The sequence below is a fragment of the Nerophis ophidion genome, linkage group LG15 (genome assembly GCF_033978795.1).
Source record: "Nerophis ophidion isolate RoL-2023_Sa linkage group LG15, RoL_Noph_v1.0, whole genome shotgun sequence".
In the NCBI taxonomy this organism is placed as follows: Eukaryota; Metazoa; Chordata; class Actinopteri; order Syngnathiformes; family Syngnathidae; genus Nerophis; species Nerophis ophidion.
Genome location: NC_084625.1, coordinates 52,440,830 through 52,460,739, shown reverse-complemented (window position 1 = coordinate 52,460,739; position 19,910 = coordinate 52,440,830). Strand labels below are relative to the sequence as shown.

The window sequence follows — 19,910 nt, the reverse complement described above, 5'->3', positions numbered from 1 at the left end:
AGTTTTAAACTAACTTGACGTGTTTTGCCCCAAAAATAGTTTGCAGTGTGTACATATTCAGAATGTGTTTGTTTTATTTTTGGCTAACATAAGAACACAATTTTGAAGTTGTCTTTTTTATTTATTTATCATGCCATGATTTCACCTGTCCGGTTTTGCTACAGAGCTAAAATGAGTTTGACACACTAATTATAAAAAATTGGATAGTCCATAAGGCTTGTTACAGGGAACACTTGCGCTCGTGTCTTTTATAAAATCCAAATTTCAACATTTATAGCTCTTAGAGGGTTTTGTGAGCAAAATAGAGAGCCCCCATTGACAACATCGTTAGCCGACATTATAAAGTATTTTTTTATTTACGACTTAGAATGCATAGAAAAAAGAGAAAACCGTGTGTAAATGTCTTAAATTGTGATTGTGAACGATAGACAGCTCATCTCTGATTTTTGAGTATTTCCAGTATGACTTACCTAATAATATGGTCAAAGTGCAGAAACGATTCAATTGTGACATCAATCTCTGTAAATAGCTGAAAGTATTCGGAGTGGAATATTCAAAATAACTGACTGAATTTGTGGTATTTTGTGATGTTAAAAATGTGTTTTAAGGTTTCTTTGTGGTGTTTTTGAAAGTGCACCATTTTTCCCCTCAGAGTTTTAAACTAACTTGACGTGTTTTGCCCAAAAAAATGTTTTTATTGTGTACATATTCAGAATGTGTTTGTTTTATTTTTGGCTAACATAAGAACACAATTTTGAAGTTGTCTTTTTTATTTATTTATCATGCCATGATTTCACCTGTCCGGTTTTGCTACAGAGCTAAAATGAGTTTGACACACTAATTATAAAAAAATGGATAGTCCATAGGGCTTGTTACAGGGAACACTTGCGCTCGTGTCTTTTATAAAATCCAAATTTCAACATTTATAGCTCTTAGAGGGTTTTGTGAGCAAAATAGAGAGCCCCCATTGACAACATCGTTAGCCGACATTATAAAGTATTTTTTTATTTACGACTTAGAATGCATAGAAAAAAGAGAAAACCGTGTGTAAATGTCTTAAATTGTGATTGTGAACGATAGACAGCTCATCTCTGATTTTTGAGTATTTCCAGTATGACTTACCTAATAATATGGTCAAAGTGCAGAAACGATTCAATTGTGACATCAATCTCTGTAAATAGCTGAAGGTATTCGGAGTGGAATATTCAAAATAACTGACTGAATTTGTGGTATTTTGTGATGTTAAAAATGTGTTTTAAGGTTTCTTTGTGGTGTTTTTGAAAGTGCACCATTTTTCCCCTCAGAGTTTTAAACTAACTTGACGTGTTTTGCCCAAAAAAATGTTTTTATTGTGTACATATTCAGAATGTGTTTGTTTTATTTTTGGCTAACATAAGAACACAATTTTGAAGTTGTCTTTTTTATTTATTTATCATGCCATGATTTCACCTGTCCGGTTTTCCTACAGAGCTAAAATGAGTTTGACACCCCAATTATAAAAAATTGGATAGTCCATAGGGCTTGTTACAGGGAACAATTGAGCTAGTGTCTTTTATAAAATCCAAATTTCAACATTTATAAATCTTAGAGGGTTTTGTGAGCAAAATAGAGAGCCCCCATTGACAACATCGTTAGCCGACATTATAAAGTATTTATTTATTTACGACTTAGAATGCATAAAAAAAAGAGAAACCCGTGTGTAAATGTCTTAAATTGCGATTAATACGATAGACAGCTCATCTCTGATTTTTGAGTATTTCCAGTATGACTTACCTAATAATATGGTCGAAGTGCAGAAGCGATTCAATTGTGACATCAATCTCTGTAAATAGCTGAAAGTATTCGGAGTGGAATATTCAAAATAACTGACTGAATTTGTGGTATTTTGTGATGTTAAAAATGTGTTTTAAGTTTTCTTTGTGGTGTTTTTGAAAGTGCACCATTTTTCCCTTCAGAGTTTTAAACTAACTTGACGTGTTTTGCCCAAAAAAATGTTTGTATTGTGTACATATTCAGAATGTGTTTGTTTTATTTTTGGCTAACATAAGAACACACTTTTGAAGTTGTCTTTTTTATTTATTTATCATGCCTTGATTTTACCTGTCCGGTTTTCCTACAGAGCTAAAATGAGTTTGACACCCCAATTTAAAAAAAAATGGATAGTCCATAAGGCTTGTTTCAGGTAACAAACAACCTCATGTCTTTTATAAAATCCAAAGTACTAACATTTACAGATCTTAGAGGGTTTTGTGAGCAAAATAGAGAGCCCCCATTGACAACATTGTTAGCAGACTTTATAAAGTATTTATTTATTTACTACTTAGAATGCATACAAAAAGAGAAAACCATGTGTAGATGTCTTAAATTGCGATTGTGAACGATAGACAGCCCATCTCTGATTTTTTAGTATTTCCAGTATGACTTACCTAATAATATGGTCAAAAGTGCAGAAGCGATCCAATTGTGACATCAATCTCCGTAAATAGCTGAAGGTATTCGGAGTAGAATATTCAAAATAGCTGACTGAATTTGTGGTATTTTGTGATGTTAAAAATGTGTTTTAAGGTTTCTTTGTGGTGTTTTTGAAAGTGCACCATTTTCCCCTCAGAATTTTAAACTAACTTGACATGTTTTGCCCCAAAAAATTGTTTGTATTGTGTACATATTCAGAATGTGTTTGTTTTATTTTTGGCTAACATAAGAACACAATTTTGAAGTTGTCTTTTTTTTTTAATTTATCATACCATGATTTTACCTGTCCGGTTTTGCTACAGAGCTAAAATGAGTTTGATACCCTAATTATAAAAAATTGGATAGTCCATAAGTCTTGTTACAGGGAACAATTGACCTCATGTCTTTTATAAAATCCAAATTTCAACATTTATAGATCTTAGAGGGTTTTGTGAGCAAAATAGAGAGCCCCCATTGACAACATCGTTAGCCGACATTATAAAGTATTTATTTATTTACGACTTAGAATGCATAAAAAAAAGAGAAAACCGTGTGTAGATGTCTTAAATTGCGATTAATACGATAGACAGCTCATCTCTGATTTTTGAGTATTTCCAGTATGACTTACCTAATAATATGGTCAAAGTGCAAAAGCGATCCCATTGTGACATCAATCTCTGTAAATAGCTGAAGGTATTCGGAGTGGAATATTCAAAATAGCTGACTGAATTTGTGGTATTTTGTGATGTTAAAAATGTGTTTTAAGGTTTCTTTGTGGTGTTTTTGAAAGTGCACCATTTTTCCCCTCAGAATTTTAAACTAACTTAACGTGTTTTGCCCAAAAAATTGTTTGCATTGTGTACATATTCAGAATGTGTTTGTTTTATTTTTGGCTAAGATAAGAACACAATTTTGAAGTTGTCTTTTTTTTTTATTCATCATGCCATGATTTTACCTGTCCGGTTTTCCTACAGAGCTAAAATGAGTTTGACACCCTAATTATAAAAAATTGGATAGTCCATAGGGCTTGTTACAGGGAACAATTGAGCTAGTGTCTTTTATAAAATCCAAATTTCAACATTTATAAATCTTAGAGGGTTTTGTGAGCAAAATAGAGAGCCCCCATTGACAACATCGTTAGCCGACATTATAAAGTATTTATTTATTTACTACTTAGAATGCATAAAAAAAAGAGAAAACCGTGTGTAAATGTCTTAAATTGTGATTGTGAACGATAGACAGCTCATCTCTGATTTTTGAGTATTTCCAGTATGACTTACCTAATAATATGGTCAAAGTGCAGAAACGATTCAATTGTGACATCAATCTCTGTAAATAGCTGAAAGTATTCGGAGTGGAATATTCAAAATAACTGACTGAATTTGTGGTATTTTGTGATGTTAAAAATGTGTTTTAAGGTTTCTTTGTGGTGTTTTTGAAAGTGCACCATTTTTCCCCTCAGAGTTTTAAACTAACTTGACGTGTTTTGCCCAAAAAATTGTTTGTATTGTGTACATATTCAGAATGTGTTTGTTTTATTTTTGGCTAACATAAGAACACAATTTTGAAGTTGTCTTTTTTATTTTTATTTGTCATGCCATGATTTTACCTGTCCGGTTTTCCTACAGAGCTAAAATGAGTTTGACACCCCAATTATAAAAAATTGGATAGTCCATAAGGCTTGTTACAGGGAACAAACAACCTCATGTCTTTTATAAAATCCAAATTTCAACATTAATAGATCTTAGAGGGTTTTGTGAGCAAAATAGAGAGCCCCCATTGACAACATTGTCAGCAGACTTTTTAATGTATTTATTTATTTACGACTTAGAATGCAAAAAACAAAAAGAACAAATGTGTGTAGATGTCTTACATTGATAGACAGCACATCTCTGTTTGCGTATTTCCAGTATGGCTTATCTAATAATCTGGTCAAAGTGCGGAAGCGTTCCCATTGTGAATATTCAAAATAGCTGACTGAATTTGTGCCATTTTGTGATGTTTAAAATGTGTTTTTTTTTACATACGGGCGGTTTAACTCGGTTGGTAGAGTGGCCGTGCCAGCAACTTGAGGGTTGCAGGTTCGATTCCCGCTTCCGCCATCCTAGTCACTGCTGTTGTGTCCTTGGGCAAGACACTTTACCCACCTGCTTCCAGTGCCACCAACACTGGTTTGAATGTAACTTAGATATTGGGTTTCACTATGAAAAGCGCTTTGAGTCACTAGAGAAAAAGCGCTATATAAATATAATTCACCAAAAAAATATATAATTCACATACTTTACGGATTGTAAATACGGTTTAATGGATTTATTTGTGGTGTTTTTGAAAGTGCATAATTTTTCCCCTCAGAATTTTAAACTATCTTGACGTGTTTTGCCCCCAAAATTGTTTGTATTGTGTACATATTCAGAATGTGTTTGTTTTATTTTTGGCTAACATAAGAACACAATTTTGAAGTTGTCTTTTTTTATTTTTATTTATCATGCCATGATTTTACCTGTCCGGTTTTCCTACAGAGCTAAAATGAGTTTGACACTCTAATTATAAAAAATTGGATAGTCCATAAGGCTTGTTACAGGGAACAATTGAGCTAGTGTCTTTTATAAAATCCAAATTTCAACATTTATAAATCTTAGAGGGTTTTGTGAGCAAAATAGAGAGCCCCCATTGACAACATCGTTAGCCGACATTATGAAGTATTTATTTATTTACGACTTAGAATGCATAAAAAAAAAGAGAAAACCGTGTATAGATGTCTTAAATTGCGATTAATACGATAGACAGCTAATCTCTGATTTTTTAGTATTTCCAGTGTGACTTACCTAATAATATGGTCAAAGTGCAGAAGCGATCCCATTGTGACATCAATCTCTGTAAATAGCTGAAGGTATTCGGAGTGGAATATTCAAAATATCTGACTGAATTTGTGGTATTTTGTGATGTTAAAAATGTGTTTTAAGATTTTTTTCATGGTGTTTTTGAAAGTGCACCATTTTTCCCCTCAGAGTTTTAAACTAACTTGACGTGTTTTGCCCCAAAAATTGTTTGTATTGTGTACATATTCAGAATGTGTTTGTTTTATTTTTGGCTAACATAAGAACACAATTTTGAAGTTGTCTTTTTTTTTTATTTATCATACCATGATTTTACCTGTCCGGTTTTCCTACAGAGCTAAAATGAGTTTGACACCGCAATTGTAAAAAATTGGATAATCCATAAGTCTTGTTACAGGGAACAAACAACCTCATGTCTTTTATAAAATCCAAAATACTAACATTTATAGATCTAAGAGGGTTTCGTGAGCAAAATAGAGAGCCCCCATTGACAACATTGTTAGCAGATTTTATAAAGTATTTATTTATTTACGACTTAGAATGCATACAAAAAGAGAAAACCATGTGTAGATGTCTTACATTGTGATTGTGAACGATAGACAGCTCATCTCTGATTTTTGAGTATTTCCAGTATGACTTACCTAATAATATGGTCAAAGTGCAGAAGCGATCCCATTGTGACATCAATCTCTGTAAATAGCTGAAAGTATTCGGAGTGGAATATTCAAAATAGCTGACTGAATTTGTGGCATTTTGTGATGTTAAAAATGTGTTTTAAGGTTTATTTGTGGTGTTTTTGAAAGTGCATCATTTTTCCCCTCAGAATTTTAAACTATCTTGAAGTGTTTTGCCCCCAAAATTGTTTGTATTGTGTACATATTCAGAATGTGTTTGTTTTATTTTTGGCTAACATAAGAACACAAATTTGAAGTTGTCTTTTTTTATTTTTATTTATCATGCCATGATTTTACCTGTCCGGTTTTCCTACAGAGCTAAAGTGAGTTTGACACTCTAATTATAAAAAATTGGATAGTCCATAAGGCTTGTTACAGGGAAAAAACAACCTCATGTTTTTTATAAAATCCAAAATCCTAACATTTATAGATCTTAGAGGTTTTTGTGAGCAAAATAGAGAGCCCCCATTGACAATATTGTCAGCAGACTTTTTAATGTATTTATTTATTTACGACTTAGAATGCAAAAAAAAAAAAAAGAACAAATATGTGTAGATGTCTTACATTGATAGACAGCACATCTCTGTTTGCGTATTTCCAGTATGGCTTATCTAATAATCTGGTCAAAGTGCGGAAGCGTTCCCATTGTGAATATTCAAAATATCTGACTGAATTTGTGCCATTTTGTGATGTTTAAAATGTTTTTTTTACATACGGGCGGTTTAGCTCGGTTGGTAGAGTGGCCATGCCAGCAACTTGAGGGTTGCAGGTTCAATTCCCGCTTCCGCCATCCTAGTCACTGCTGTTGTGTCCTTGGGCAAGACACTTTACCCACCTGCTTCCAGTGCCACCAACACTGGTTTGGATGTAACTTAGATATTGGGTTTCACTATGTAAAGCGCTTTGAGTCACTAGAGAAAAAGCGCTATATAAATATAATTCACAAAAAAAATATATAATTCACATACTTTACGGATTGTAAATACGGTTTAATGGATACAATGAAACATATGAAGTCAACTTGTGTTTAACACTGCTTGTACTTGAAGAGAGCTTTTAAGGCCCCCAAAGTAATGAAAATAGCAGTAATGTGTATTACTGAGTCTTTCCTGTGCAGAGGACATAAACTCCACCTCAACATGCACTTTGCGTGCAGCTGAATGGAGGCAACAGCTGCAGAAAGTCGACAGGAAATCAAGCGCTCTGTTTGCTTGCCAACTGGCAGCTAATGTCAGAGCAGCGGGGAAGTGACGCCCGTGCCCTTCCTTACAAAATGAAATACCAATACTGTTGTGGGGCCGCACTTACAGCGCCGAAACAAACGCCCGAATATTGGCAACGTGATTACGGCTTTCTGTGCCGCTGCTCAGTTTACAGTCCGTCCACACGGCAGACCAAAATACTTTGCTCGCCATTGAGTGAATGAAACAAATAAAATAGTCTATTATATTAATTAAAACATATATATTCTTATTTAACATACATTGTAATTATTCTCAAATATTATAAGTCATTAAACTCTGCCACATGCGCTTAAATCTATCAATTTAAACTTGTTGAATAACAAACAATATTGATATTGTTATCAGACACTTTTCTTCCACAGTTCTTTGTTGTTCTTTGTGAAAACCAGGCGCTTGTCACGTCTCTAAAACCAGGGGTCGGCGACACAATACGTTGAAAGAGCCATAATGGACCGAAAATACAAAAACCAGATCTGTCTGGAGCGGCAAAAAAAAAAAGAAAAGTCTTGTACAAGTGTTATAATGAAGACAACACATGATGTAAGTGTCTATATTAGCCTACTATCAAAATGACTTGAAAAAGTCCTATATAAGTGTTATAATGAAGACAACACATGATGTGTCTATATTTGCCTACTATCAAAATGACATTAAAATTCTTATATGGGTGTTATAATGAAAACAACACATGATGTAAGTGTCTATATTAGCCTACTATCAAAATGACTTTAAAACTCTTATATAAGTGTTATAATGAAGACAACACATGATTTAAGTGTCTATATTAGCCTACTATCAAAATGACTTTAAAAAGTCATATATAAGTGTTATAATGAAGACAACACATGATGTAAGTGTCTGTATTAGCCTACTATCAAAATAATAGTCCTATATAAGTGTTATAATGAAGACAACACATGATGTAAGTGTCTATATTATCCTACTATCAAAATGACTTTAAAAGTCTTATATAAGTGTTATAATGAAGACAACGCATGATGTAAGTGTCCATATTAACTATATTAGCCTACTATCAAAATGACTTTAAAACTCTTATATAAGTGTTATAATAAAGGCAACACATGATCTAAGTGTCTATTGTTAGCTATATTAGCCTACTATCAAAAGGACTTTAAAAAGTCCTATATAAGTGTTATAATGAAGACAACACATGATGTAAGTGTCTATATTTGCCTACTATCAAAATGACTTTAAAAGCGTTATATCAGTGTTATAATGAAAACAACACATGATGTAAGTGTCTATATTAGCCTACTATCAAAATGGCTTTAAAAGCGTTATATAAGTGTTATAATGAAAACAACACATGATGTAAGTGTCTATATTAACTATATTAGCCTACTATCAAAAGGACTTTAAAAAGTCTTATATAAGTGTTATAATGAAGACAACACATGATTTAAGTGTCTATATTAGCCTACTATCAAAATGACTTTAAAAAGTCCTATATAAGTGTTATAATGAAGACAACACATGATGTAAGTGTCTATATTAGCCTACTATCAAAATGACATTAAAAGTCTTATATAAGTGTTATAATGAAAACAACACATGATGTAAGTGTCCATATTAACTATATTAGCCTACTGTCAAAATGACTTTAAAACTCTTATATAAGTGTTATAATGAAGACAACACGTGATGTAAGTGTCTATATTAGCTTTAAGCGTTTACTATCAAAATTACGTTAAAAGTATTATATAAGTGTTATAATGAAGACAACACATGATGTAAGTGTCTATATTAGCCTACTATCAAAATGACTTTAAAAGCGTTATATAAGTGTTATAATGAAGACAACACATGATATAAGTGTCTATATTAGCCTACTATCAAAATGCCTTTAAAAGTCTTATATAAGTGTTATAATGAAGACAACACATGATGTAAGTGTCTATATTAGCCTACTATCAAAATTATTTTAAAAGCGTTGAGAGCTGAAAAGAGCTGAGACCCGATGTTTGCAATGTGTTGAAAATGAAAATGGCGGCTGTGTTACCTCGGTGACGTCACGTTCTGACGTCATCGCCAAAAGAGCCATAAACAGAAAGGCGTTTAATTCGCCAAAATTCACCCATTTAGAGTTCGGAAATCGGTTAAAAAAATAGATGGTCTTTTTTCTGCACCATCAAGGAATATATTGACGCTTACATAGGTCTGCTGATAATGTTCCCCTTGAAAGATCCACCAGGGAAATTGTTCCCCACAGTAGCTCAATTACAAAGGATGGAAAGGTGTAAAATAGACTAAATATAGCAATATAAAATATAACATAATATATATACTGATATATTGTGTGTTTGTATCATATATACAACATATAACAATTGCCATGTACAATATTACAGTATATGTAAGTGCAGCATAAAACTTAATAGAGCTAAAAATAAATGGGACTGAAAAACGGCACTCTTTTATTCTGCATGTTTGGAGTTAATTAAATCAATTAATTAGCACTTTTATTCTGACAGCCCTAAATGTGAAGATTGACTGTGTGATTAGTCGGCTTTCACACCTCACTGAAGTTGTGTCACTGTTTGTGTCTCCAGGACATTCCGTGGGACCCACGCTGGGCCTCAAAAAGTCCAGTTCCCTGGAAAGCCTCCACACCGCTGTTGCCGCGGCGACGCGGCACGCCGAGATCAATGTCAACCGGCCGCGCTCGCGGATCATCCGAGGCCGGGGCTGCAACGACAGCTTCCGGGCGGCCATCGACAAGTCGTACGACAAAGCTGGCGTCCAGCCGGAGGACGGCGCCAGCATGGAGACCTGTGAGTACTTACCAGACCATACCATACCATACCATACTATACCATACCATACTATACCATACCATACCATACTATACCATATCATAACATACTATACCATACTATACCATACCATACTATACCATACCATACTGTACCATACTATACCATACCATACTATACTATACCATATCATAACATACTATACCATATCATACCATACTATACCATACTATACCATACCATACTATACCATACTATACCATACTATACCATACCATACTGTACCATACTATACTATACCATACCATACTGTACCATATCATACCATACTATACCATACCATAACATACCATACTGTACCATACTATACCATACCATACTATACCATACTATACCAAACTATACCATACCATACTATATCATACCATACCATACTATACCATAACATACTATACCATACCATACTATACCATACCATACTATACTATACCATACTATACCATACCATACTATACCATCCCATACCATACTATACCATACCAAACCATACCATACTATACCAAACCATACTATACCATACCACACCATACCGAACCATACCATACTATACCATACCATACTATACCATCCCATACCAAACCATACCATACTATACTATACCATACCATACTATACCAGACCATACCATACTATACCATACTATACCAAACCATACTATACCATACTATACCATACCATACTATACCATACCATACTGTACCATACTATACCATACCATACTATACCATACCATACTATACCATACCATACTATACCATATCATACCATACTATACCATACTATACCATACCATACTATACCATACCATATTATACCATAATATACCATCCCATACCATACTATACCATACCATACTATACCATACTATACCATACCATACTATACCAGACCATACCATACTATACCATACCAAACCATACCATATTATACCTTACCATACTATACCATACTATACCATACCAAACCATACCATACTATACCATACCATACCATACTATACCATACCATACTATATCACACCATACCTTACCATACTATACCATAACATACTATACCATCCCATACCATACTATACCATACCATACCAAACCATACCATACTATACCATACCAAACCATACTATAACATACCAAACCATACCATACCATACCTTACCAGACCAGACCATACTATACCATACTATACCATACCATACTATACCATACTATACCATACCATACTATATCATACCATACCTTACCATACTATACCATAACATACTATACCATCCCATACCATACTATACCATACCAAACCATACCATACTATACCATACCAAACCATACCATACCATACCTTACCAGACCAGACCATACTCTACCATACTATACCATACCAACTGTATTTATCTACGCCATTATTGCCCTCTGGGTTGCCCACTTAGTGAAGCTTGTGACAGTCCAGATCTTCTTCTTCGTATTTCCAGTGTTCTAATTGACTTGTGTTTTGTTCCGTGCAGGCCGCTCATTTCCCTCCACTGGAACTTTGTCTCCTCACTGCACAGAACGTCTTTGTTTCGCCTTAAATAACTTCTTTAGTAACACGATCTATTATCCATTCCCTCTCTTAAAGCATGTTTTGTCCAGTACGCCGGCGTTGTCAAGTCATTTAGCGTAATGTAGGCTAACAGTACAACGTGTCTCCTCAGTCCTCAGAGAATGTGGGGGTTCCCGAGTAAACTAGGTCACAAATAAGTCTCTTGGTTACACGCTCATTAATATTTAGACAGCTTCATACTGAGTGGTGACATGTTTTCCTGGGGGCTTCCATACTCTTAAAGCGGAACTGCACTTTTTTTATTATTATTTTGAAACTAAAGTCCTCTCAATGGGTTTTGTCACGACGGGGTTGCAGCTCCCTGCATGGTTTGTTCCCCCAGGATGCAAACAGACCATTCTGGACAGGACTTGCTGGTAGGAACATGATTTAAGTCTCAAAAAAAAAAAATCTAAAGCACCACCAAGAACAGAAAACCAGTCGAAAGAAACACATGCCAATCGCGCTCGAAGCTAAACTGAAGCAAACAAAGAAGCCAGGGCGAGTGTGGCGAGAGAGGTGAAGAAACTGCTCTCTGATTAGTGCTCGACTGCAGGTGAGCGTGCTGACCGCTAACCAGAGGCAGGTGAACCCAATGGATCTCCACAGAAACCAAAACAAACCCGGAGGTGCACAAAACAGGAACTAAAGGAATACAAAAATAACAGAATATAACAAAAATATGATCCGGGCCACGGATCATGACAGTTTTACTTCATTATTTATTTGGATACGATGTCTAATGCTACATTTTTTTGTTTACCAACGTTTGTTATTCAAGACAGAAGTTTGCACTTTATTGACCTCAACATTGGAGATTATTTGCATGCAAAATGTGCAATGCTACATATTTTGTTAACAAATGTATTTTATTCAAGCAGAAGGGTACCTCTTAATTTATTTATTTGAAAATTAATCTAATAAAAGTACAATTTATGTCAAGTCTGAAAAGAAACAAAAAATATGCAAATTAAAGTATGACGCAGGGTCTTTTCAAACTACTAGTTTGTGCACACAGTTTTACATAAAACATTATAAATTCATATTATATTATTAATTTATAATATTGCATTATCATAATTTATCATTTTAATTTAAAATTACAGAAAATTACAAGACGGCGAATGAAAGTGATGATTAAAATCATAGCTTAAGTTCATCACAACAATCATAATTAAAATTAAAGAAGGCGGCAAACTCATTTTAGCACAGGGGCCGCATGTCGGAAAAAAAATTTTTCCCTGGTAAAATTATGGCATGATAACTTAGAAATAAAGCCAACCTCAGATTATTTTCTTTGCTTTACTTTAACCAAAATTACAACGAGCAAATTCTGAAAAAAAATGTACTTCTTACAAATAATTCTCCTGTCAGTTCAAACTACTAGTTTATCTTTTAAATGAAAAAAAAACTTGTTTTAGATAATCTCTTGTCATTTATGTTCAATGTTTTTGTTTCGTTTTTAAAGTAGGAGAAATATATAGCCTGTTTTCAGGCTAGATCGCCCAGGCCCGGTCCGTAGACCGAGAACCTCCTGTACCAGTCAGGTTTGGCTTCTAACTGTTTATTCATTTATTTTCCTGTGGAAGCTAAACCAGATATAAGTTAAGTGATAACTCAAACATTGGCGTTGAACTAGACAGGTAGTCTTTTCTCAAGGATAGGGCTATCACTTCTGCATTCCGAAGTCGCATTCAGAGCCAATTTTCCTACGAGAAGCGATCCAATCCACCTGCGAAAGTCAAACTAAGGGGCCTTATCTTATTATGTACTCAAACTGAAATACCACTATTTACTTAAACTTGGTGGTTTACTTTCTCCAAGGTGAATATTCATTTAGTTTCCTGTGGAAGCTAAACCAGAATTGAATTAAGTCCAAACTTTGAAAACAAATATAAGACTCGGCATCTAGCGAATGAGTAATGGCATCCATTCCACCTTTCTAGGTGTGTGCTAAGTCAGAACAGCACAACCTGACCATTTAAAGATATTTTTGTGTGTAAGTGTCTGGAAAACAATGGCTTTAAGTCATAACTCAAATGTCGGCGTTGAGCTAGACAGGTAGTCTCTTCTCAAGTATAGAGCTATCCCTTTTGCATTCCGAAGTCCCATTTAGAGCCACTTTTCCTACAAGAAGTGGTCCAATCCACCTGCCAATGTCAAACTAAGGGGTCTTATATTAGTATGTGGTCAAACTGAAATACCACTGTTTACTTGAACTTGGTGGTTTACTTTCTCCAAGGTGAATATTCATTTAGTTTCCTGTGGAAGCTAAACCAGAATTGACTTAAGTCTAAACTTTGAAAACAAATATAAGACTCGGCATCTAGCGAATGAGTAATGGCATCCATTCCACCTTTCTAGGTGTGTGCTAAGTCAGGACAGCACAACCTGACCATTTAAGGAGATTTTTGTGTTTAATTGTCTGAAAAAACAACAGCTTTAAGTCATAACTCAAATGTTGGCATTGAGCTAGACAGGCAGTCTTTTCTCAAGTATAGAGCTATCCCTTTTGCATTCCGAAGTCCCATTTAGAGCCAATTTTCCGACGAGAAGTGGTCCAATCCACCTGCCAATGTCAAACTAAGGGGCCCAATATTAGTATGTGCTCGAACTGAAATACCACTGTTTACTTAAACTTGGTGGTTTACTTTCTCCAAGGTGAATATTCATTGATTTTCCTGTGGAAGCTAAACCAGGATTGACTTAAGTCTAAACTTTGAAAACAAATATAAGACTCGGCATCTAGCGAATGAGTAATGGCATCCATTCCACCTTTCTAGGTGTGTGCTAAGTCAGGACAGCACAACCTGACCATTTAAGGAGATTTTTGTGTTTAATTGTCTGAAAAAACCACAGCTTTAAGTCATAACTCAAATGTTGGCATTGAGCTAGACAGGTAGTCTTTTCTCATGTATAGAGCTATCCCTTTTACATTCCGAAGTCCCATTTAGAGCCACTTTTCCTATGAGAAGTGGTCCAATCCACCTGCCAATGTCAAACTAAGGGGCCTTATATTAGTATGTGCTCAAACTGAAATACCACTGTTTACTTAAACTTGGTGGTTTACTTTCTCCAAGGTGAATATTCATTGATTTTCCTGTGGAAGCTAAACCAGGATTGACTTAAGTCTAAACTTTGAAAACAAATATAAGACTCGGCATCTAGCGAATGAGTAATGGCATCCATTCCACCTTTCTAGGTGTGTGCTAAGTCAGGACAGCACAACACATTTAAGGAGATTTTTTGTGTGTAAGTGTCTGGAAAACAATGGCTTTAAGTCATAACTCAGATGTTGGCGTTGAGCTAGACAGGTAGTCTTTTCTCAAGTATAGAGCTATCCCTTTTGCATTCCGAAGTCCCATTTAGAGCCACTTTTCCTACGAGAAGTGGTCACATCCACCTGCCAATGTCAAACTAAGGGGCCTTATAAGTCATAACTCAGATGTTGGCGTTGAGCTAGACAGGTAGTCTCTTCTCAAGTATAGAGCTATCCCTTTTGCATTCCGAAGTCCCATTTAGAGCCACTTTTCCTACAAGAAGTGGTCCAATCCACCTGCCAATGTCAAACTAAGGGGTCTTATATTAGTATGTGGTCAAACTGAAATACCACTGTTTACTTGAACTTGGTAGTTTACTTTCTCCAAGGTGAATATTCATTTATTTTCCTGTGGAAGCTAAACCAGGATTGACTTAAGTTTAAACTTTGAAAACAAATATAAGACTCGGCATCTAGCGAATGAGTAATGACATCCATTCCACCTTTCTAGGTGTGTGCTAAGTCAGGACAGCACAACACATTTAAGGAGATTTTTTGTGTGTAAGTGTCTGGAAAACAATGGCTTTAAGTCATAACTCAGATGTTGGCGTTGAGCTAGACAGGTAGTCTTTTCTCAAGTATAGAGCTATCCCTTTTGCATTCCGAAGTCCCATTTCGAGCCACTTTTCCTACGTGAAGTGGTCACATCCACCTGCCAATGTCAAACTAAGGGGCCTTATAAGTCATAACTCAGATGTTGGCGTTGAGCTAGACAGGTAGTCTCTTCTCAAGTATAGAGCTATCCCTTTTGCATTCCGAAGTCCCATTTAGAGCCACTTTTCCTACAAGAAGTGGTCCAATCCACCTGCCAATGTCAAACTAAGGGGTCTTATATTAGTATGTGGTCAAACTGAAATACCACTGTTTACTTGAACTTGGTAGTTTACTTTCTCCAAGGTGAATATTCATTTATTTTCCTGTGGAAGCTAAACCAGAATTGACTTAAGTCTAAACTTTGAAAACAAATATAAGACTCGGCATCCAGCGAATGAGTAATGGCATCGATTCCACCTTTCTAGGTGTGCTAAGTCAGGACAGCACAACCTGACCATTTAAGGAGATTTTGTGTGTGTAAGTGTCTGGAAAACAATGGCTTTAAGTCATAACTCTAATGTTGGCATTGAGCTAGACAGGTAGTCTTTTCTCAAGTATAGAGCTATACCTTTTGCATTCCGAAGTCCCATTTAGAGCCACTTTTCCTACAAGAAGTGGTCCAATCCACCTGCCAATGTCAAACTAAGGGGCCTAATACTAGTATGTGCTCGAACTGAAATACCACTGTTTACTTAAACTTGGTGGTTTACTTTCTCCAAGGTGAATATTCATTGATTTTCCTGTGGAAGCTAAACCAGGATTGACTTAAGTCCAAACTTTGAACACAAATATAAGACCCGGCATCTAGCGAATGAGTAATGGCATCGATTCCACCTTTCTAGGTGTGCTAAGTCAGGACAGCACAACCTGACCATTTAAGGAGATTTTGTGTGTGTAAGTGTCTGGAAAACAATGGCTTTAAGTCATAACTCTAATGTTGGCATTGAGCTAGACAGGCAGTCTTTTCTCAAGTATAGAGCTATCCCTTTTGCATTCCGAAGTCCCATTTAGAGCCACTTTTCCTACGAGAAGTGGTCCAATCCACCTGTCAATGTCAAACTAAGGGGCCTTATATTAGTATGTGGTCAAACTGAAATACTACTGTTTACTTGAACTTGGTGGTTTACTTTCTCCAAGGTGAATATTCATTTATTTTCCTGTGGAAGCTAAACCAGGATTGACTTAAGTTTAAACTTTGAAAACAAATATAAGACCCGGCACCTGGCGAATGAGTAATGGCGTCCATTCCGACGTGGCGTGTGATGATAAAAAGACATATTAAGACGGGCTTCTTGTGTTTTTGCCAACAGGTTATAATACCGCCGCACCGCAAGAGTAATTGCTTAATATACATTTCCATCCCAGCAAGGATTCCATTAAAAAAAAAGGGAATTATTTGCCTGAAATGCTTTGTTCTCATAAGCTGTGTCGGCGAGCCACTAAATACAGTCTTATCTGCGCCAAGAAAAATGGGGAAAGCAGGCGGTGTGTTGCATTCCTCCGCCATGATATTCAAACTAGTCTGTTTTTCAATTTAGATAAAAGCAGCCCGTTTGTGCTCGTCACCGAGGTTAATAGTCAAAGTTGACTGATAAGCTGCCGCCGTCCTCTGCTTTCAGACTTTTATTTACATAAAATACAAATTTGGCATCTTCTACGTAAAATGTGTCCCCACAAGATATTGAGGTGAATTGTCGCGTGTACATTTTTCTCTTGCGATTGTAAACTAGCACGCATTGCACATCACTTTTGACGGGATTATTCTGCAAACCCCGTTTCCATATGAGTTGGGAAATTGTGTTAGATGTAAATATAAACACAATACAATGATTTGCAAATCCTTTTCAACCCATATTCAGTTGAATATGCTACAAAGACAACATATTTGATGTTCAAACTCATAAACTTAGAATTTCATGGCTGCAACACGTGCCAAAGTAGTTGGGAAAGGGCATGTTCACCACTGTGTTACATCACCTTTTCTTTTAACAACACTCGATAAACGTTTGGGAACTGAGGAAACTAATTGTTGAAGCTTTGAAAGTGGAATTCTTTCCCATTCTTGTTTTATGTAGAGCTTCAGTCCTTCAACAGTCCGGGGTCTCCGCTGTCGTATTTTACGCTGAAATAAGCAGGGGCGTCCATGAAAAAGACAGCGTTTAAATGGCAGCATATGTTGTTCCAAAACCTGTATGTACCTTCCAGCATTAATGGTGCCTTCACAGATGTGTAAGTTACCCATGCCTTGGGCACTAATGCACCCCCATACCATCACACATGCTGGCTTTTGAACTTTGCGCCTATAACAATCCGAATGGTTATTTTCCTCTTCGTTCTGGAGGACACCACGTCCTCTGTTTCCAAATATAATTTGAGATGTGGACTCGTCAGACCACAGAACACCTTTCCACTTTGCATCAGTCCCTCTTGGGGGAGTTCGGGCCCAGCCAAGCCGGCAGCGTTTCAGGGTGTTGTTGATAAATGGGTTTGGCTTTGCATAGTAGAGTTTTAACTTGCATTTACAAATGTAGCAACCAACTGTAGTTACTGACAGTGGTTTTATGAAGTGTTCCTGTGCCCACGTGGTGATATCCTTTACACACTGATGTCGGTTTTTCGTGCAGTATTGCCTGAGGGATCAAAAGTCCGTAATATCATCGCTTACGTCCAGTGATTTCTCCAGATTCTCTGAACTTTTTGATGATTTTACGGACCATAGATGGTAAAATCCCTAAATTGCTTGCAATAGCTCGTTGAGAAATGTTGTTCTAAAACTGTTCAACAATTTGCTTTCAAAGTGGTGACCCTCACCCCATCCTTGTTTGTGAATTACTTAGCATTTCATGGAAGCTGCTTTTATACCCAATCATGGCACCCACCTGTTCCCTAATTAGCCTGCACACCTGTGGGATGTTCCAAATAAGTGTTTGATGAGCATTCCTCAACTTTATCAGTATTTATTGCCACCTTTCCCAACTTCTTTGTTCTAGTATTGCTGGCATCAAATTCTAAAGTTAATGATTATTTGCAAAATAAACGTTCCCAAATGTTTATTGAGTGTTATAAGAAAAGGTGATGTAACACAGTGGTGAACATGCCCTTTCCCAACTACTTTGGCACGTGTTGCAGCCATGAAATTCTAAGTTAATTATTATTTGCAAAAAAAAAATAAAAAAATTTTGAGTTTGAACATCAAATATGTTGTCTTTGTAGCATATTCAACTGAATATGGCTTGAAAAGGATTTGCAAATCATTGTATTCCGTTTATATTTACATCTAACACAATTTCCCAACTCTAATGGAAACGGGGTTTGTAAAAGGTCTATAGAGGGAGAGGGATTTTCATTTGTCTAAATCAATTGCGAGGACTCGCTTCATCCAATAAAAGCCTTTTGTTCAACGATTCCTCACCGGCGTCATATTGGCTCCATCCACACCACCAAGACGCCTTAAAGAGCCGCTGTAATAATAAGACAAGCGTTTTTTACGAGTCTGTCATGACCTGAACTGACAGTAAAGCTCTAATGTTCTTGATTTTTGAAAGCAGCAAAACGTTTCAGCAAATGTCCCTGTGAACGCTATCCTGACACTCTCATCAACGCTTCGCCCGCCAGCCAGGACCGTCTGGCACCTCTTTTCTCCTCAGATCCCTTAAATTCCTCAAGACGGGATCACCTTTTCATGTATTGGAAGGCTTTTCCCCTTTTTTTTGAAAGACTCCCATGTGATTACTTACATTTTGTTCAAGTATGAGGGAGCTAGATAAGTCCGCGCTGCCTTTTTGAAGCAGTACAAAGCCTGTAATATTTCATATCAGGCGCAAAAACACACATGACGATACTAGGATGATAAACTTTGGTGTCGTTGAAACACAGCGGCATACGCTCCTCTCCCTCCAGTGATTGAAACTTTATTTATAAAGCACAATTTGTACACAAGGCAATTCAAAGATAGAAAATTACAAGACGGCAAAAATTAAAATGAAATGACCATAAAATGATTATAAAAGTAATAATTAAAATCATATCTATTACAATGGAGTGCAGGGTGCGCATTGTGCATTTTACCAATTGCACGGAACTCTAACTACAAAGATGATTGCCCTTTTGACTTACTGTAAGTCTTTGCATCTTTCCGTTTTTGTTATTCTTACTTGTTACATCATAACAATCACAATTAAAGTAAAATCAAAAAGGTGTCAAACTCATTTTAGCCCAGGAGCCGCATGGAAGAAAAAAAAAATCATGGCACGATAACTTAAAGATTAAGCCAACATCGGATTGTTTTCTTTGTTCTACTTTGACCAAACATCGAACGAGCCAATTCTAAAAAAAAGTGCACAGGAAAATAATCATTTTGGTTAGTTGAAAATACTTTGGGG

The 19,910-nt window shown here is 36.0% G+C and overlaps 1 protein-coding gene across 1 annotated transcript in view; it reads left to right on the top strand.

The window, feature by feature from the left end:
* Positions 1–19,910, top strand: part of LOC133569800 (partitioning defective 3 homolog) — a 529,671-nt gene that overhangs the window by 232,784 nt on the left and 276,977 nt on the right. Inside the window, exon 17 of the mRNA XM_061922423.1 lies at positions 9,777–9,998. Coding sequence (XP_061778407.1) covers positions 9,777–9,998 — 222 coding nt within the window. The remainder of the gene's footprint in view (positions 1–9,776; positions 9,999–19,910) is intronic.